Here is a 22,207-nt window from a genome sequence, read left to right as displayed (position 1 = left end):
GTTGTGTTTCCTCTAGAGCCACTTTCTGGAGAGTTTTTATCATACATGGATGTTGAATTTTGTCAAAAAGTGTCTTCTGTGTATATTGAGATGATCATATGATTTTTATTCTTCAGTTTGTTAATGTGATGTATCACATTGGTTGATTTGCAGATATTGAGCCATTCTTGCACCTCTGGGATAGATCCCACTTAATCATGTTGTATGAACCTTTTAATGTATTGTTGAATTTGGTTTGCTAGTGTTTTGTTCAGGATTTTGGCATCCATGTTCATCAATGACATTGGTCTGTAATTTTCATTTTTGGGATATCTTTGTCTGTTTCGGTATCAGAGTGATACTGGCCTCAAAGAATGAGTTTGGATTAACGTTCCTTCCTCTGTAGTTTTTGGAGTAGTTTGAGAAGGATAGATGTTAATGCCTTTCTAAATGTTTGGTAGAATTCACCTGTGAAGCCATCTGGTCTTGGAATTTCATATGTTGGGAATTTTTTAAATTACTGATTCAGTTTCATTATTGGTAACCAGTCTGTTCATAATTTCTATTTCTTCCTGATTCAGTCTCAGAAACTTCTGCATTTCTAGAAATTTATCCATTTTTTCAAGGTTTTCCATTTTATTGGTGTATAATTATTTGTAGTGATCTCTTGTGATCCTTTGTACTTGTGTGGTGTTGGTTGTAACTTCTACTTTTTTGTTTCTGATTTTATTTATTTGGATTCTCTTTTTTCCTGATGAGTCTGGCCAAAGGCTTATAAATTTTATTTATCTTTTCAAAGAACCAGCTCTTAGTTCGTTGATCTCTTTTATTGCTTTGCAAGTCTCTATTGCATTTATTTCTGCCCTGATCTTTATGATTCCTTTTCTTCTACTAACTTTGGGTTTTGTTCTTCTTTTTCTACTTCATTTAGGTGTAGGGTTAGGTTGTTTATTTGAAGTTTTTCTTGTTTCCTTAGGTAGTCTTGTATCACTATAAACTGCCTCTTAGAACTGCTTTTGCTGTGCCCCATAGTTTTAGGTTGTTATGATTTCATTTTCATTTATTTTTAGGTATTTTTTTATTTCCTCTTTGACTTCTTCAGTGACCATTTGGTTGGATAGTGGCATATTATTTAGCCCACACGTGTTTGGGGGTTTTTTTGTTTTTTGTTTTTTCATTTAGTTAATTTCTGGTCTCAAAGTGTTGTGGTCAGAAAAGATGCTTGATATGAGTTCAGTGTTCTTAAATTTATTGAGATTTGTTTTGTGACCTAGTATGTATTCTGTCCTGGGGAATGTTCCATATGCATTTGAGAAGAATGTATATTCTGCTGCTTTTGGGTAGAATGGTCTATATGTATCAACTAAGTCCATCAGGTCTAAAATGTCATTTAAGGCCAATGTTTCCTTATTGATTTTCTGCCTAGATGATCTGTCCATTGCTGTAAGTGGGATGTTAAATCCCCTACTATTATTCTGTTACAATCAATTTCTTCCTTTATGTTTGTTAATATTTTCTTTATGTATTTAGGTTCTCATATTGGATATATGTATGTTTTCAATTGATTTATCTTCTTGTTGGATTGATCTCTTTATCATTATGAACTGTCGTTCTTTGTCTCTTGTAGCAGTCTTTATTTTAAAGTCTATTTGTCTTATAAAAGTATTGCTACTCAAACTTTCTTTTCTTTTCCATTTGCATGGAATAAATACCATTTTCCCTCCCATGCTTTTCAGTCTGTGTGTATTTAGATCTGAAGTGAGTCTCTTACAGACAGCACATATAAGTGTCTTATTTTTTTTCATTCATTCAGCCACTCTGTCTTTAGATTGGAGCACATATACACTTAAAGTAATTATTGATAGGTATGTACTTACTGCCATTTTGTTACTTACTTTTGGTTAGTTTTTAGTTCCTTTCTTTTTTTTTTTTTTTTTTTTGCTCTCTTCCCTTGTGATTTGATGACTGTCCTTATTGCTTTGTTTCTCTCTTTTTGTCTGTGTGTATCTATTACAGATTTTTGGTTTGTGGTTACCATAAGGTTTATATATAGCAACCTACATGTATATGTGATCATTTTAAGATGATGATATCTCAAGTTCAAACACATTCTAACAAACCTGCATTTTTACTTTCTCCCTGCATGTTAATATGTTTGATATCATATTTTACATATTTTTGTTTCTGTATCTTTAACTGCTTATTGTGGATATAGATGATTTTATGAATTTTGTCATTTACCCTTCCTACTAGCTTTGTGAGTGGTTGATTTACTACTTTTACTGAATACTTATACTGTACTACTTATACTACATTGCCTTTAACAATGAGATTTTTCCTTTCATTATTTTCATATTTCTAGTTGTGGGCTTTTCTTTTTCACTTAGAGAAGTCCCTTTAACATTTCTTGTAAAACCAGTTTAGTGGCGTTGAACTCTGAGCTTTCGCTTGTCTTTAAAACTCTTTCTCTACTCTAAATCTGAATGATAGCCTTGCTGGGTAGCATATTCTTTGCTGTAGGATTTTACCTTTCATCACTTTAAATATATTATGCCACTCCTTTCTGGCCTGCAAAGTTTCTGCTTAAAAGTCAGCTGACCCTGTTAAGAGAGTTCCCATGAATGTGACTAGCTGCTTTTCCATTGCTATTTGTAAGATTCTGTGTCTTTAATTTTTGTCTTTTTTATATAAACTGTGCCATAGTGTGGACCATTTGGATTGATTGGTTTGAGACTCTCTTTGTTTCCCAGGCCTGGGTGTTTATTTCCTTCCCCTGGAAGATTTCAGCTATTATTACTTCAAATAGGTTCTCTGCCCCTTCCTTCTTCTCCTTCTGGGACCCTGTTAATGTGAAAATTAATGCACTTGATGTCCCAGAGTCTTTTAAATTATCCTCATTTTTTAAAAATTCTTTTTTACTTTTTCTCTTCAGCCTGAGTAATTCCCACTACTCTCAGTTTATTTATCCATTCCTCTGTATCACCTAATTTACTGTTGATATCATTTAGTATACTTTTAAGTTTAGTTATTGTATTCTTCATCTCTCTTTGGTTCTTCTTTATATTCTAACTCTTTGTTAAACTTTTTACTGTGTTCATCCATTGTTCTCCTGAGTTCACTGAGCATCTGTATGATCATTATCTTGGACTCTTTATTGGGTAGATTATTTATCTCCATTTCATTTAGTTCTTCTTCTGGGGTTTTATCTTGTTCTTTTATTTGGAGCATATTCCTTTGTCACCTCATTTTGCCTAACTGTTTGTGTGTATTTGTATGTATTAGGTAGGTCAGTTACATTTCCCAGTCTTGGATCAGTGGCCTTATATAGGTGATGTCCTATGGGGCCCAACAGCACTCTCCCCTCTGGTCACCAGAGCTATGTGATCTAGGGGTGCCGAGTGGGCTGAATGGCCCTTCTCTTGTGGTTGGTCTACTACTCTGGGCATGCTGTTAAGCAGGGCTGTTCCCAGCCCAGATGGCTGCCAGGCCTTACATTATGAGGAGGCTGCTGGCTGCTGGTGGATAGGGCCAGGTCTTGGCATGGCTGGCTTCACAGCCTTGGGGGTCCCAGGGGTGTTGTTTGCCCACTAGTGGCCAGGACTGCAAGGAACCAGGGGTCCAAAGGCTGTTGCTGACCCACTGATGGGTGTTTCAGATCCCAGCACCATTGGCTGTGAGTCCCCAGTGTCTGAGACTGGTATTTACCTGCTGGTGGATGGGTCCAGGTACTGATAATCTAGAAGGATTCCAAAATTGCGCTCGCCAGCACCAGTGCCCCTGTGATAAAAAGAGCTCCCCAAAATGGTTTCTGCCAATATCTATGTCCCCAGGGGAATCCCAGTGATCTCCTGCCTCTCTGGGAGGCTTCTCCAAGTAGGTCTGACACTGACTCCTATCATATTACTGCCTCTGTGCTGAGTCTAGGAGCTATGAGATTTTGTATTTGTCCTTTAAGAGCAGAATATCTATTTCCCAAAGCTGTCTGGCTTTCTTGAACACATATCCCACCTGCCTTCAATGCCAGACATTCTGGGGGCTTGTCTTTCCAGTGCAGGACCCCTAGACTGGGGAGCCAAATGTGGGGCTTGTACCCCTTGCCCCTTGGGGATGATCTCTGCAGTTGTGATTATCCTTTTGTTTGTGGGTTGCCTACCCAGGGGTGGGTCTTTTCTATACTGTGTCTTTGCCTCTCCTGCCCATCTCATTGTGGTTCCTTCTTTATATCCTCAGCTGTAGAAAATCTTTTCTGTTAGTCTTCAGGTCACTCTCAGGACAGTTTCTCTGTAAACAGTTGTAATTTTGGTGTGCCTGTGGGAGGAGGTGAGCTCAGGGTCTTCTTCCTCCACCATCTTGGCCCTATTCCAGATACAAATTTAAAAAGTAAAGAGTCTGAACTGAAAGTGGATCCCCAATGCTCAGTGAAATCTGAAAAGATGTAATAGTCAAAAGATATCATACCCTCTAAACATATTCCTCCTTCACAGAAACTGATTAGTATATGAAGTCTTGAATAAGCCACATTCATTCTCTGACAGATTTATTGTGAAATATACTTCTCCTGTATCTTTTATCTATCTTTCTATTAAGTTTAAACTTCTTTGGCATCTGATTAAATTAGGACCTAGGAAGAGTGTTGTTATTATTATTGGTGGCCATCTCCCAAGTTGAAGGTGAATGTCTTAGCTTTGGGGGAAAAAAATACTTTTATTTTTTTCACTCAAGTCAAATAGTTAAACATTCCTGATGTTCAAAAAGTAAGAGGAACAAAAGTATGGTCTACAAGATGACTATCATATTGGATGACTATCATATTGAATGTCTGCATCAGTTTTTCCCTCTCTGCTTCAGTCTATACGTGAAGAGAAAGTAGTCACTGTGTTTATTATATAAATTTCAGTATTTCCATAGACTACAATGTCTTAGAATTGAAAGGAATTTCTGATATTAGCTTCTCCAATCTTTTGCCCAATGGAAGTGTTAGAGAAAATTTCTAACAGCTAGCCACCAGGTTTTTGTTCAGTGCTCTTAGTGAGGAAGATCTTATTTGCCTCACAAAGCACCTTTATTGTTGCGTGGCTGTTATGGTAAGGATGTTTTTCCATTACACTGAGCCAAAATCTGTATCCCTGTTTCTTTCTCTATTAGTTCTAATTCTGCCCTCTGGAGCAGCACCAAATAAATTGACCACGTGAAGGTCTCTCAAAGAAAAGTACTATTTATCATTACATAAATGTTAAGTTGTATCTTCTCTTCCATCCAGAGACAATGTTATTTTCCCATAATGTCATTATAGTTGTAATGATTATATACTGTTCAGTCCCAAAGCTACTTTGGAGAGATTGAGTTGAGGCCAGGGTTCATTCAGTTCATTTATTGAGTGCCTACAATGTACAAGGATTTGGCAGGGCAGTCAAGAAGCCTAGATAAAAACAAACCCTGTCATGTGAGACAGTCATGTATTGTTGTATAATCTATAAAATTTTACTTTTTGTAATTTGTTTCCTCTGTTTATGCTTTTTAGTTCTTTTAACTTTAAACTCCACTTTGACATTAAAATGCCACTCCTGCTTCTTTGCATATTTACTTTTGCCTGATGTCTTTTTGCCCTACCCTTTATTTTTCTTTCATCTCTTTTAAGTATATCCCTTGTAATAACATTCAAATGGGATTTGAGCTTTAAAAAAGTCAATCTGCATCTGCCTTAAGTTACTGTAACCCTGATCCTAGCATGAAATTTGTTTTGCTTTACCATGAAGTTTGCTATAAATTATTCCCTTGATGATTTTTTTTCCATCTTACTTTATGTTTCCCATTTATACTACTTTGTTATTTCTTCCTAGTCCTTTTCCCTGTTACTGGTTTGATCCAGATGCTGTTTCCTTTTACTTACTATTTTGGAAAATATGCTGTACTCTACCATCCCCCTCATGCTTTCTTTTGAATTTCTGATACTCATAATCAAATACTCATTTCTCCACCATTACATTTTTAAAAGGTACTAACTATATCCCTCTTACAAGACTTTCCCGTTTCCTCCGTGCACCTCCTACACCAATGAGACCTTTAGAATACTTCTGCTTCTCCCATCTCCTCCCACCTCCTCAACTTTTACGCATTGCTGAGATAATGCTTTTAAATCTAGACTATTCTTAAGTTTTCTCTTGCAATGTATCTACAACTTCTGGGGAATCCATGTTTAGTGCATATATTGTAATTCCCCAGATTATTTGATCATTTTTCATTTAGATTTAGTTATATAGTTTATAAATGTGTATGTGTATATTTTACTAGTGTTTTCTTTCCTCTTCATCTTCCCCTATCTTGAGATCTCTGATCTGATTAAATTTTTTACTTAGAGTCATTTTTCCAGAACACACTTGTTGATTTATTATCTGAATCTTTGCATTTTTACAATATTATTCTTCTATCCTGACAGGTGAATAGTGTCTGACTGGGTATTGGAGTTGGGGGTTGCAAGCCTTTTTTCTTAGTTTAGCCTGATGTTAATCTACTATTTTATAGTTTTTGTTATTGTAGGTAAGAAATCCAAAGCCTATATTCTTTTTTCCTTTGTTAGTAAATCTAATCTTTCTGTCTGACAGTTTGTAAGATTTTCTCTTTATCCTTGAAATAATGAAATTTTACCAGAACATTCTCAGTTTTATAATTTTTTGTCAATCTTGCCTAGAACTTAGTAAATCTTATCATTCTCCAAGCTGGAGTCATTCCAAATAAGTGAAATTTTCCACTATTCCACCCCCACCCCCACTACTCGCTCTTCTTTTTCCTTATGGAATTTCTCTTAACCTCTGTGCTGTGCCACTTCCCAACTGTTTATCTCTTGTAGAGCCTCTTGGGTGGATCTCAAGTGCCTCTCCTTAGCTCTGTCATCCCTGGATAAAATGTGAAATGATGTCCTAGTTACAAATCTTCTTTTCCTCCTCCTCCTCTTCCTATTCCTCCTCCTCTTCATTCTCCCATCAAATAGTACATTAAGGGAAAGAAAAATGAACAAACTTCTCTACCAGGAGAGATTTGGGAGGACGTACGCTATCTCATTGAGACATCATTTGACTTCAAGTTTAAAAAATAACTGCTTAAGCAAAGGACAGATTTATGGGAAGATAATAGGGTTGTCTCATGGAACCCAAGACCAAGAATAGGCCTCAAGAGAGACCAAAAACAAGAACTAGAGAATCAGAAGTTCTACTGTTCCCTTTTTTAGATATACATGTTAGATGTCCATGAGGAAAAGGGGGAAACAACCCCATACCCCACAGGGTAAGAAGTTCTTAGAAAACAAAGTGTAGGCTGGACAAATATTCCTCAAAAGCCACCTTTTCTGACCTCCACCATTTGAAGGGAAATGCAAGTGCAGTGCACATTGCCCACTAGCCTTGTATGATTTTTAAGTTGTAACTAAACAGCCCCTTTCAGCTACTCCCTGCTGTCCTGTCCCCCCATAAGCCCTGACATTTTGTTTTTTTCTCACTTGATCAATTTCAAGTTAGGCCTTTGCAACCCTTCTAACATCCACAGGATAAGACTCTTGATTTCACTCCATCCTTCTCCCTGGGCCTTTCATCTGTCCAGTCAAAGGGGCTAGTGCACTTGTCTCTTCAGCTGACTATCAGGAATCTGCCTCTTTTCAGTCCCAAATTTTCATCCTGTCCCTTTACCCTCTCAGAATATTTTACATGGTCTCTGCCTTCTTTATTCTTTTTGCCTCTACCCTTTTTTTCCCCAGTAAATACCTACTGGCTCTTCATATTTTTAGGGAACCCCACCCACCCTTTTCCCATTAGATGAAGTTCAAATTCTTGAGCTTGAGGGCCCTCCAAAATTGTATCCTATACCACCGGTCCCGGCCGTTCCAAGTCAAGTCCTTCACTCTAAACAGTTTATTTTCCCCACTGATCTAGAACACCCCAGCTTCGTCACAGGCCAATCCTCTTGCTTACAAGGCCATTTCCCATTCCTTCCACCTGTAAAAATTCATCCCATTCCTCAAGGCCTAACTAGATGAGTCATATTCCCTTTAAAGAATCCTAAGTCTCCAACACCTGTGGTGACCAACTGTCCTGGTGTGCCTGAAATTTCCTAGGACATGTAACTTTCAGCACTAAATCTGGGATATTCCTAGGCAAAGTGGGATGGGTAGACAGCCTACCCACCCCTCACTGTCTCTCCTCATTATGCTGCCTTGGTCAGTAGAGCAAAAAGCCATGGAGGTACCAGTCACCACTACTTCCACACTTACAAGCTTCTTTCTCCACAGTGAGATATGCTCCTTTTGGGCAGAGACCTTTTTGATTCCCACTTTATACAGAATATAATGCTGTACTCATGTTAATGCCTACTCATTGAATAGGTGGTTTTATTTTAAGTTGGCACTATATTTAAAATCTTATCTTTATTTGTCTTTATTTTTTTCCAGCCCAGATGACTTACTCAATGCCTTGAATGAGGGTATCAGTCGTGCTGATGTCATCATCACATCAGGGGGTGTATCCATGGGGGAAAAGGTATGAAAAAATGTGGTTCATGAAATACACTTGATTAACTATGGTCTGGTATCCATAACCAGACCCCCACAAAGCTTGAAGTTCATGGGTCTTCAGAAATTTCTGAGCATTCTAAAAGGGATGTGGTGCAGATAGGTCAGAGAGCTTACCATCTCAAATTACATTCAGAAATGAAGATGTTAAAAATGTAGGTAGGTATTCTCTTTACAGCAAATTGCTGAATCAGTCTTCTCCCAAAGTCTCCTAGAGGTCTTTAGCCTGGGGTGAAGCAGATTGCTGCAGACCTCTCCTGAGATCACAAAGGCTAGGGGCTGAGGTCTGCACTGTAGTGAAGCTATAAGAAATAATTTGTAACATGTCTGTTATCATTACCATCAAACTGCCTGTGGTGCTCTGAGCATCACAAGAGCAAACCCTGAAGTTGAGTACTTAAATGTTAAATTTATTACTTCCAGACTGTTTTGTATAAAACTTATCTTGGTTGCTTAATTATGGGACAATACATATTTGGCAGGCCTAAAGTTTGCTTTTCCAATACTCCTGAAGAGGCAACAAGCTTATAACTTACACAGGCCTGGCAACTGTGGCTCAGTTATGGTGAGGACAGAATATTTCGCAACCTTAACCTTCTTTGTTAATGCTAACAAAGATGACATTTATCTTAGGGATTTATTCACAAGTAAACAGAGCCTATATAGTTAAAGCATATTGGTTTTCTTTATTTCACTCTCTGTGTGGTAAGATACTTACACTAAACCTTTAATTTCCTGGGAAGGAGATTTTTGGAACTGGGCTTCCCAGAATATTCTACAGGAGCTAATAATTGTCCTCCCTACCTCCCTGAGGGGGAATGAGATGAAAGAACCAGGAAGAAAGAGATAAAGCATAAATGCAGCAAACTTTTGCCAGCCTGCAAGTTTAATCCCCCAAAAATTCCAGTGTATTTCAGTAGTGGAAAGAAAGAAAAATGTAAGAGATAGAACATCTGCTGAGCCTGAAAACCAGTTACTGAAAAGATAGGGACGTCAAGGAAAGATCCAGAAGCATTATGTAGCAGGCATGAATTTTAAGTGCAGAAACTCAGGTATACAAGAAATTTATTGACTTGATTCAACTCAAATTTTACCTATGCTGCAGAACTGGCAGGAAATTTTATTTATGTCACTATGGGACTAATCACTTCTAAGAATTATGCCAAGGTACTGGGAGCAGCTTGAGAGGCAACAGAACATCAAGGAGACACATCCGGTCACCAGTCTGTGCTGGATACATCTAAAGTGTTGTTATAGGGCCATTAGACCTCAGATCTTTGCTTCTGTCGACTGAAAAAAAAAAAAAAAAAAAGCACAACCTGAAAGTTGAGAATTATATTTCATTTGGTGGACATACTGAGGACTTAAGCCTGGGTGGCAGCCTCTCACATAGCTGTAAGGGTCTGTTCTGAAACGGTAAGGGAGGAACCAAGATATATAGGAGTTTTGGCAAAACAAAACAAACTAAAAAAAACCAAAAACAGGTAGTCAGAACATCAAAAGATTAGTGCTAATTAAAGAAAATACAGCCATCTCAAGTTGATGGATTTACTACTTTTCTGTGTTTGGGATGACGCAAGAATCTGGGCTCAATGAAATCATTTCTTTGATATACATCTTAACTATCTAGGGCCAGTATCCTGTTTTTCTCCATCCTGAATCCCCTCGGGGCAGCTGCAGTAGCTCATGGCTTGATGGCTGCAACATCTTTTGTTTACAAGATAACAGGCAACATTCTTTGTACACACTCCCTTAGGCTACACTAACAGCATTGGGATCATGAGGAGGCTGGGAGCCTCAGGGCAGAGGAAAGGGGGCCCTACTGCTTGTGGGACCCACAGGCCTCTATCATCTTCTCAGCCAAGGAGAAAGGGCTCTTCCACAGTTGCTTCTCTCAGAATCTCTCCTCACCCCCAACTTCCCCCTGACCCACATAGCCTTTCCAAAGTTTTCACTTTTATAAAACACCAAAAGTTTCAGGTAAATAGTATCTGCTTTTTGCCCTAAAAAATAAAGAATTATGCATTACTATAAATTTTTCACCACCTATGGAATTTTAAAATAGCTCAAAGGCAATGAAAGGTGTAGATAACCGAGAAGGATACACGATACTCTAGACTGAACACCCAGTAATTGTTTTTGCCTATTTCAGAGTCTTAATTTTTCTTGACAGTGCCTCCCCCACCCTATATGATCAAAATTATCACAAAGATCATTAGTGATACGAAAAAGGGCTGGTCTCATAGGCTTACCCTGAACTTAGCAACAAGAGTGTTAATTAACCATATAGGCCTCCCTTTGTTTGTTTTGCAAATCTAGAGCCATACAGCAATAGAACATTAAAACTAATCAACAATATACCAAGCAAATAAATACAATATAATTTCTCTTATCATTTCATTCGGTCCTATGTCATTCCAGTTCTGCTAGATCTTGGGTTAGCAATCTGCTTTCTTGAAGCCATCTGCTTCCATTCTATAGAGTCGTGGGATTCTTGACTCAGTCCACTGGTATTATATAAAAGTTATCTAAGCTATATTGCCTCAGAAGCCTAGGGACTATTCTTTGAGTCATCAGTAGTTCAAAATACCTATGATGGTCCTTTTCCCTAGTGCTCTGAACCTTTGCTGCAGACACAAACTATTTACTGTAGCTTATAGCAAAGCCTTCAGGCAAGGATCAGAGTAAGCAGAAACTTTCCACAGATGACAGGTATTTAATGACCATGCTTAATTCATTACTATAACTAATGATATGAGAATAGAAGATAAATAAGGTTCTCTATTGGTATGCAGTATGTCTGCTTCATAAAAGTTTTGATCAGTGTTTCCCCAGTAGGTGAAAATATATTAAAGACAGCAAGGGCATTGTCAAATCTCCAGACACTTCCCATAAAGCATACAATTTCTGAAATATTAATGACATTTTACATATATGACTCTAACCTAGAGCCCAGTGAGCCTTTCTTCTCAGATATGCAGCAGCTCTCTTCCCATGAAACTCTTATAATGGTAACGTATCAAACAAACCTAACTACTTCTAATATCTCTTTTTATAAGATGAAAGAACAAATCTTTGTGACCTTTGGGAGGCCCTCTACAAAATTTCTAAGATAGTCTTAGGTGTAAACAGTACTCTGAAATTTTTATTTTTATTTTTTTTTCTAAATTTCGGTCTGATCTTTAGAAGGAAAAATCAAGAGTGGTCAAAAAATAATTGGGTACTTGATTGAAATAGGATTATGGGTACCGTAGAAACAGTACTTGGTTATCTGATTTTTCAAAGCAACAATAAAATATTTGAAAACAAGCATAGAAGTTAACATGATTGTAAATAATATTGGCTCATTCATAAGTGAGGAACTTTGTTCTACATTTTGATTTATTTCCTTAAATAATCAAAGGCAAAATAAAAAGCACAAAAAGAATAACCTTTCATATCATAGCGATAGCATTAACCAGTAAACCAAAGAATAAGTTCATCAAAACTCTGTGAACTTACTAAAATGTTAATATATTTCTCAGCTTCATTTTAAACACAGGTATTATAAACCAAGCCAAATCAAAGTAACTTTAAGAGTTTTGTCCTTCTCCTGCTTTTTTTATATTTTTGAACAGACTCTTTACTTTAGAACACAGAGTGGTCCCTAGGCCCACGAGGGTACTTGAAATCCTTTAAGTGGGTCTGCAAGGTTGAAACTATCTTCATAATAAAACTAAGATTTTATTTGACTTCTTTATTCTCCTCTCAAGAGTGTACAGCAAGTTTTCTCAGTGGCTATATGATGTATGATATTTCATCAGACTGAATACAGAAGCAAGTAGGAAAATCCACCTGACTTCTGTTAAGCCAAACATTAAAGAAACGTTTTAATTATAAAACAATGCATATATACCAATAAAGCTTTTTTCAAAAAAAAAAAAAAGGGCACAGGAGAGAATTCTGGGGTGCTGGTAGGTAATGTTATGATTTTTGACCTGGAATAAACTGGTGTTTCTTTGCAAGTGTTAAACTTTATTTATATTTTATGAACTTTTCTGTATGTACATTATATTGTACAATAAAAATAGTAGGAAAATTGGAATTTTTTAAATGCATAAACAATAAGTTACTTATGCTAACATGAAATGTTTCATCATTGTTATTTCCAAATGAGCCAACAAATAAATATTTTTTAATTTCTTAGTTTTTGTTTCTAATATAATAAATGTCAATAGACATAACCCATTTAAAAAAATAATAATAAAACTGTAGAGATCCTTAATAGATTTTAATTTAAGAGCATGTAAAAGCTCCTGACACCAAATATTTTGAGTACTGGACTTTTAAAAAAATTTTTTTCCTTGAAAAAGAAAGAACATATATAGTTATACTTCTCTATTATTATCGCTCCTAGCATAACTGCAGCCACCCATGTTCCTTATAATAAGTTTAAGAAAATAATTTCTATTGCACAGCAAAAACTAGAGGGCGTAGATTATTGAGAAATCATATGTAAGCATTTTAGCAACTAGCAAAGTTCATAAATACTCAGAATACAACTTTCTACAGCCTCATACATCCCTTTTGTAACTCTTAATGTAGCAAAAATGAACACATTCATTAGCATGACCCAAAGATATACCCTGTCAATTGCATGTTAAAATATGAAGCAAAATATATTAATTTAAAAGCAAAAATGTATTAACTTTGTCATGCTTAGTAAACAATGATCCAGTATTCTATCTTACTTAGATAGATATCTGATGATTATTCATTAATTAACTAATTTAATAACTGTTGAAGATTTTAAGTTACTTAAAGATTTTGAAAATTATTTTCAAGCTGACATTCTAAAAACATAATTACTATTGAAAGTAAAAGTTTGTCACAATAATGATTCGATTTCATTGAACCAAATTTCACATTTTTTGCACAATCTTAAGTATTATATAAGAATAGTGTCAGCTTATTTGATGAAAACACCTGTATAATTTTAGGAAAAAAACTAAAGTGAAATAAAATATATTTGCCTAATTTTACTTAACACTGATAAATAAGAGAAAGAACATGCCTGGGTTTTCTTATTAACCAAAATGATTAAGCTAGTCTTATTTACCAAAGACTTACTGTAACTGTGTGAACTTTGATTCTTAAAATTATAAGAAGTATGTTTTTTAGTGTAGCATATTTAAAATTATAAGATAAATTTTCTTATTATCTGGGAATTTTAGGAATATTCTGTTTATATAAGTGCCTATTTATCTCTCTAAATCAATCAGAATAGAGTACCTTTAATTTAAGAGGCATTATGATTGTTTTAGTGTGTTAGGTTTTTTTCCCCTGGCAAAGCAAACTTTGTTAAGTGGGCCTGAGGTTAGGGCTTTTCTTTCCCAGTCCTGCTGAAACCAAAGAGTTGGGGTTGAGAGGCTCTTTTGGTGCCTTCCCAACACCACCCTCACATGGACTCAGATGGAGAGAGGTAGGGTGGGGGCACCCTGAATCTTCAGCACATTCTACTTGGTGGTCTCACAGGCAAATAATTTTTGAATACCCTCCAGAAATAGGAAAACATTTCACACAAAATGAGATAAACACCTTTCTGAATCACAGACACATAGACACACAGACACATAAAGTACAGCTTCAGTTTTACATCTTCAACCACAGGCAAGAGTAAACACAGAAACAAAAATGCCTCAGTCTACAAATAAAGAACTATTTTCCCTCCTAGATGTCACAAAGTTCTTGATTCATTTAGGCTCAAGATGACAGTAAGACAAATAAACAAAAAAGATTAACAAACCAGATTCTCTGTCTCCTCTTACCTAACAGAGAATAGATTTCAATCATCCGTTTATAGGGATCACCAAATTGTCAGACCATAAAACCAAATTCTTTGCTGCCACAAGGGGGAATACCGTGTTGGCCACTTACAGAAACAAAAATAGAACCAAAATCAATAGAGGAGGCAAAAATAGAGGAACCACAAGTTAGCAGAGTTCAAGTTTTATTGCTGCTTGTCATTCACTCCAGGAAACAGGGAAAGATGTGTCCAGGTTTAAGCCACCCATAAAGTGCACTTTTCTGGCAGTCATGTTTACTTGGCTTTATCAGGTAAATCAATGAGGCATCTCAGTGAAACCTTGAGAATTATTAAAGTATAATTTTTTAAAGATAAAATGAACCTCATAAATATATTTTTTTCATTATATAAAATAAATGTGTCAAAGATTTTATTTAAGTTGTTAATTAGTGAGGGAGCCAGTAAGATGTTACAACTGGTTCAGAGAATTCAGAGAACACAGGCATGTATATAGGTAATTAAGAATCCTGAAATCAGTTTACTGGTAGATGCGAAACTGTTTTATATCCACAGACAAATAATCAATTACATCTCCACCAACAGAATTAGTTTGCATTTCTTTGGATAACGATCATGTACACTATCAGTTTTCTACAGCTTAATTTTTGTAAAATAGCTCAAAGACAATGAAAGTTACAAATAACCTAGCAGCTTGTGCTACAGTGGACATCCAGTAATCTTTTTTTTCCTATTTCAAAGTCTTCTACAATTTTTCTGATGTTGTTTACTCTTACTTGAGTTGAGGGAAAGATCTGTTTCCTTCATCCTTTCATTTTTCTTCCTTATCCAACTCTGTATTTCAGAACATCAGCCAGAGATCCTTGCTGCATCTATAGGCAGACAGAAACTCAAGAACAATGATTCTCAGCCTTTATTGCTATGTCTGTTGCAAGCTTTACGTCACAAAAAACATGATGCATTTCTTCATGTTCAAAAAGAGTGGAAAAAAGGCACTTTTTAACAGGATTTTTTTCAAGAAAAATAAAATACTTTCATTCATTAAGCAAATATGTAATGAGCATATCTACTTTTCAAACTATCATTTTCTTTAAGGCCCTGTACATATGGCCTCTGCCTGTCTCTCCAACCTCACCTTATGCCTCTTTTCTACTCATTTAGTACCTTCCATTGTCTTTTCAGTTCTAGACATATCTTTTGCTGCTTTAGAAGCTTTTGTATATACTTCCCCCTGCCTGGAATTCTCATCCCTCCACACTTCACTTGGTTGAATCCTTCTCATCTTCACCACCTCTTTTAAAATGGCCCTTTCTTATTCTCCACCCCACACCATTATTCTCTGTCCCAGCAACTGCTTATTTCCTTCATAGCATGTGCCACGCTTTATAATTATTTTATTTGTTGGTTTACTTATTTTAGGCTGTCTCCCCCAGTAAAATATATAATAGGACATCTTTGTGTCAGGGGCCATATCTATCTTGTTAACCATTAAATCTCTAGCACAAATAAAATTCCTGATACATAATGGGCACATACAAATACTTGTTGAACTAGCAAATGAATGAATTAAAGGCATGTGCTATTCACTAGGGATTCATTATATATATACAAGGTTCCTGTTCTCACAAACTTTGTAGTACAATAAAGGATATATATCAGTTATCAGGCAATTGCAGTATAATCTAAGTGTGTGATGTCAGAAGGACATAGTATTATGAAAACACATAAGGAAGGCCTGGAGATTTCTGCTGCTTCTATGATGGAGTGACTTATTTGGACCAACCCTCCCACCAAGAACAACTATAAAAGCTACACAAATTTTTTAAAAAAGAAAGAGAAAAGAAAAAGCAGTTATCTGAAGAGAACAACTAAGACAACCAGGATTCAAGGCACCAAGATCTCAGAGAAAAGTGAACCACAGAGAAATAAAACTGAAATTCTTCGACATATTTTTCCTCAAGGCATTTACTAATTCCTCAGGGGACAGGGCAAAGTGTAATGTTACCAGAGGCCAAGAAGCTAAGCATAACAGAATAGCTAAAAGGCGAAGAAAATAAGAATTTTCAACAGTCTTAAGAGTTTAAGACCTGCCATGGAGGAGGGGCCCTAGCAAATATCTCAGGCCTTCAGTTTAAACCTTTGAAGAATTGTGCTCTAAGAGTAAGGACAAACTGAAAATAAATCAGTCTTTATAAAGACTGCAATTGAGCCTCAAATTATCTCAACGTCTGATTAGATCAAGGTAATCTTAATTTAACTACCAGAAGAAATTAAATCCTTTCTGGAGGAATATATCATCATTCAGAGCGTCTGAATTTTTTTCATATGTAATGTTTGGGCTTTAGTTTTTAAATTACCAGAAATATTAGATACAGGACAAAATGACTAAAAACTTAGAAAGGAGAACAAGACAGTATAGCCCTAAAAATGATCCTGATATTTATATTTTAGAAAAGTAATGAAATGAAAATTTTAGAAAAAGGATGGAAAAGAGCATAAAAGACACGGGATTTGGTGAAATGTGTAATTAGAGAAAGGAAAGGAGAGAGAGAGTAAGCAGAAGCAGTATTTAAGAGATATTGGCAGAGAGTTTTCCAAAACTGATAGAAAAAAAACCCATCAAGCCAGAAATTCAAGGAGTTCTGCTAATCTCAAGCAGGATAAATGCAAAAAAAGTATTTTTTGTATGAGTACTTAGGTAATCATAGCAAAACTACTGAAAATAAAAGGCACAGAGAAAAATCTTATCAGAAGGACACATTGCCTTCAAAGGACCAACAATAAAACTAACAGAAATGATTTTAACAGAAATGGTGAAACTCAGAAAACAATGGAATGGCATTTGTGAAGTGCTGAAAGAAAATAATAGCTAGTGTGGAACTGCATATCCGGCAAAAATTTCCTTTAAACATGAAGGTAAAATAAAGACATTTTCAGCTAAACAAAAACAGAGCAGACCTACACAAAAGAGTTTTTCAGCCAGAAAGACTATGGAAGTGTGGAAATGTAGAAAGGATTAGAAAGCAAAGGAAAGGGTGAATATGTGGATTAATGTAAAGAGTATTGATTGTATGAAAAGATAATGTCTTTTGAGGTTTAACTATATATAAATATTACATATTAAATATATAAATAAGAGTATATATTGTCTTATAGTAATGTGATAAAATATATATGATAGTTTAAAATACATATACATATATAGACACACACATATTTAAAATGTGTATATAATATGTGGTAAATGAAAGCACAAAAAGCAGAGAGGAATAAATGGAGTTAATATGTTTCAAATTTCTTGCATTGTCTGGGAAGTGATCAAGATAACCAAATTATGGCAGACTGTAGTAAGTCAAGAATGCATGTTGTTGGGGGAGGGTATAGCTCAAGTGGTAAAGTACATGCTTAACATACACAAGATCCTGGTTCAATCCCCAGTACCTCCTCTAAAAATAAACTTAATTACACCCCCCAAAAAATGTGTGTTGTAACCTTTAAAATAACCACTAAAATAATAATAAAAGAATGTGTAACTAACAAGCAAATAGAAGAGAAAGAAAATAACAAAAAAATTGGTGACTCAAAAGAAGGCATGAAAGAAGAAAAACGAAAGAAATACAGAAGTGACAAACAGATAACAAATAGTAGAATGATTGTTTTAAACTCCCAATATAGCAGTAATTATATTAAATATAAATGTTCTAAATCCTCCAATTAAAAGTTGTGATTCTAGATTTTAAAAAACAAGGAATTATATGATCTTAAAAGAGACCCACCTTAAATATTAGGACACAGCTAATTGAAAGTAAAAGATGAGGAAAACGTTATAATGAAAGATGGTGGTTGTGGCTGTAATGGTATCAGAGAAAATTAAGATTAAAAGGATTACTAGATATTAGGAGGGAATTTCCTATATTTAAATGGATCAGTTCATCAAGAAAATATAGCAATTCTAAATTTACTGCATCTAATAATATAGTCTCAAAATAAACCTAAATCAGTCATCTATCATCCAGCCTTGGGAATTCAGGGGAGGCTGAGAAGATGACAGAGACTGAGATAAGGGTGGAGTAGAGAAGAGAGGGTAGAAGGAAAGAGTATTCCAGACAGAAGGAAGAACATTTTCAAAGACTTGAGGCCAGAAAGCTTAAAAACTGAAAGCAGTATAGTCTTGCTGGGATGCACCAGAGAGAGAAAGAGGAAGAAGAATAGGGCAGGTGGGAAGAGAATTGCCTGATGAGAGCAATGACTAGTGAAAAGCGGGCTAGACAATACAGGAACCTTAGATATGACATGTAAAAGATGAGACTTTTCTGGAAACCAGGAAGTTATTGAAGTATTATATAGTGAGGTGATCAGATTTCTTTCCAGTACTGCGAGGGGAATGAACTGGAGGAGGGCAGACTGCTCCCAGAGAGACCTGTTTCAGTAATCCAGGTGAGATGGTGTTGGCTGGGGCTGTGGAGATAAAAGGAAACAGATTTTAAAAATAAAGTGTCCCATAGCTTGTGAAATATTTAAAATTGCAGTGGGCTAGTGGACTCAGTCTTAGATTAGTGAGTAGGAAACTCAGTAACAGACCTAGAGGTTGTATTACTTAAGGGAAAAAAAAATGTTCTAACTATGGTTTTTTTTCTTTATGTCTACAAAACCAACTACAGGGCAATGTTGCCTTTCCTTTCCAAAGATCAGGCTTTGTCAGATCGCTCTGGGTTGATCATAAACTTAGGTTGATTGTGTTCTCATTAGCAGAATATAAAGTGGGAACATTTAAAAATCTGACTTTTCTGTTTCAGAGCTTCTTCCCTACTGTTTATTTTAGTTGATTTATTTAGATTTGGTAATCGGTAAGCAAATGTCTGAGTCTTTCCTCAAGGAATGTACAAGTCCACTGGGCAGAATAGTGTGGGATACATACATGTGGCTTCCCTGCCCAGGCACAACTTCTTAAGCCATATTTATTAACGTCCTTTCTCAGACATAAAATTCTGTCTTAAAGGAGAGATGATAACCCATCAAGTAATGATTTATATGTTAATGTGGTTATTTGGTTTATTATCTAACTACTCCTATTAGAATGTACTTTTTATGAGGGAAGGGACATTGTCTCTTTTAAGACTATATCCCTCTGTACATAGATTGATCCTCAGCATATACCAGGTGCTCAGTGAATAACTGAATGACTGAGGAATGGAGGAATGAGGGAATATCTGTCTTAAATCGACTTCACTAAATTAAGGCGTTTCTTTTCATTTCAATCTTATAATTTTTTTCATTTAACATTTTGAAAGTTTGATATTAAAATGTTTGAAAGTAAAATGATTTTTTTTTTTTTTTGCAGGACTATCTAAAGCAGGTGCTGGACATTGATCTTCATGCTCAGATCCATTTTGGCAGGGTTTTTATGAAACCAGGGTATGAAAATCATCTTGTTATCTAATATATGGGGTTGGTTTGGCTTGGTTTGACTAATAAAGTTTTAAATGCTTTCTTTTTACATTTTCTATTATGGATTATTTATTCTAACAAAAGAAATATTATAGTATTAGAATTCTTTGCACAAGTGTAGTATCCTATCTGAAATGGGAATTTGTCATCTTTACAAATCACTGAGTTTGGTATAAACAAAGCAAAGCAACTTTCCAAATCTGTTTTTCCTTTAATTCCCACGTCTAGTTCCTTCCCTTTTTCTTTTTCTCTCCAGACTGCTTCTTTCTCTCATTAAAAAAATTAAAAAATTTTTAGAATGAAAATTCTCATACACAAAAGCAGGGAACTCACATATACCCATCACCCAGCTAACTATCAGCATTTTCCTATAACTATTTTATGAATCCCTCCTTGGGTGCACAGAGGGCTGTATTGTTTTAAAACAAATTCTAGACATGTCATTTCGGTATACATCTCACGTACTAGTGAGAACAGCAGCAGTATTATCTTACGTAATCACAATGGTATTATCTTATGTCACAAAATAAAGAATACCTTAATATCACCTAATAGGCTGAGCATATTCAAACTTCTCCCAAATGTCAAGAAAAAGAATGCCTTCTTACATATGTTTGTTTAAATTAAGATTCAAGTCAGATCCACTCATGGTATGTGGTGGTTAAATCTGTATTAAACAGGAACATTTACTAGCCTCCCCACACACACACACCTTTTTTTGTCATGCCATTGACTTGCTGAAGAAACAGAATCTTTTGTCCTGATGAATGGATTTGGCTGATTGCTTCCTTGCAGTGGTGTTTAACTTGTTTTTCTCTCTCTCCAGTTTTTCTGTACGCTGGAAGTTAGAGCTAAAGGGTTGATTAGGTTCAGATCCAAGGTTTTTTTTTCCTTTGCAAGGATACTTCCTGAATAGTGTTTCATACTGCTTCTTGCTACCTCCCAGGAGGAAAGAAAAATAACCACATACCTAGATCTTACACATTTCCTAAAAACTAGTAACTCCCTAAGGAAGGGCTGGTGGAGGTTCTATAATCCGTTGTAAATCCTCAAAGAATGCAAACATTCTTTGTTGATAAAATATGTGTGGCCATGTCTTTAGGCAATAGTCTGCCTGTTCAGAGCCCTGCTACTCTGTAAAGCTTTGATATATAAACAATATAGACACACTGTTCAAAGGCCTCAGCATGGGGCTGAGCATTCCAGCACACCTCCATGCTGTCAGGGAGAACAGTAATGATGCTTCAGTTCAGATTTATACTCTGATGGGTGCTCATATAAACCCTAAGAGAGAGTAGAGGTTAGACTTGCCAGTTGTTACAAGTGAGCTGTGGGAACTAACAGCCAATTCCAGAAGCCTTTTCTAAGTGTCAAGCCAGCCAGCCCTCTGGTTACCTTGTGTCCGTTCTAGGACAGAGATCAGGCTTTACATTTAAGTATGACATTAAGATTATTCCTAAAATGTAACAGATTTTGGAATTCCACAATCTAATAGAATTTAGAATTCTTGGCATTGTATTTCTGTAGTTGCTCCACTACGGCTGCCACTGACAAGGCCGTTTTACTATTGAAACTGTTGGATTTGGATCATTCTTATTAAGAATATTTTGTCTTAAGCAAACATTATTAATGCTGTGGATACACAGGCTTTTTTCCTCCCTGTCCCTGTGGGCAAGACTAATTTGATTAGAATACAGAGGACATCCCCAAAACGTGTCAGTGTACTCACTAACCTCAAAAATTGTCTATTTCTTTGCAGTGAGAAAGAAGCTGACATTACTTGCTGTCACCCCTAGAGGAGAAATATTTGTTTAATATCTGTTATTCAAATTAATCTCAGCACCTATGATATATAATTTTTGTATTCTTTTTGTTTTTAGTGTATTATTTACCATTTACTTCAGCTATAGGAATTCATCAGTTCAGAATGTTTATTCTCTTCTCTTAAAGTTGTAACACTGTGACTTCAGTGATTGTATAAAATTTGTTTATAAAACAGTGTATAAATGCTGTCACATTCTGATCTTAAGAAGAGAATGAACAGTAAGTGTTGAGTTCCAAGGAAATGGCTTTCCAGAGCCTAAAGAAAAATTTCAGAGCCTACCAAAAGGACACTCACAATAGCAATGCACAGTAACAAGATGTTTTGCTATAATGGAATCTTTTTTAAATGAATACCTTAGAGAAATCACAGTACCTATCTGCAAGATTCAAAAGATAATTTAAATTGGCTTTAAATACAGTGAAAGGAAGGTGTTATGCATTCCCTCCTCACTCGTATTGTGTGTGTTAGTTTGCTATTTAAAAAAAAAAAGTGGTTTAGAACTTTAAATGGGTTTTCTTTAATTGACCAGAATTTTATACTTGTCTGAAGATAAGAATTTAAAGGCAATTGCTACTTAGTAGTAGAACAAGAAGAA

The 22,207-nt window shown here is 35.7% G+C and overlaps 1 protein-coding gene across 6 annotated transcripts in view; it reads left to right on the top strand.

Annotated features, from left to right (window-relative positions):
• The window catches only part of GPHN (gephyrin), a 429,918-nt gene that overhangs the window by 395,028 nt on the left and 12,683 nt on the right, over nucleotides 1-22,207 (top strand). For all 6 annotated transcript variants that reach the window (XM_010962279.3, XM_010962275.3, XM_074365373.1 and 3 more), the window contains 2 exons: nucleotides 8,417-8,504; nucleotides 19,681-19,754. In XM_010962279.3, the coding sequence (XP_010960581.1) occupies nucleotides 8,417-8,504; nucleotides 19,681-19,754 (162 nt within the window). The remainder of the gene's footprint in view (nucleotides 1-8,416; nucleotides 8,505-19,680; nucleotides 19,755-22,207) is intronic.

Source organism: Camelus bactrianus, chromosome 6 (assembly GCF_048773025.1).
Source record: "Camelus bactrianus isolate YW-2024 breed Bactrian camel chromosome 6, ASM4877302v1, whole genome shotgun sequence".
Taxonomy (NCBI): domain Eukaryota; kingdom Metazoa; phylum Chordata; class Mammalia; order Artiodactyla; family Camelidae; genus Camelus; species Camelus bactrianus.
This window is presented reverse-complemented; position numbering and strand designations above follow the sequence as displayed.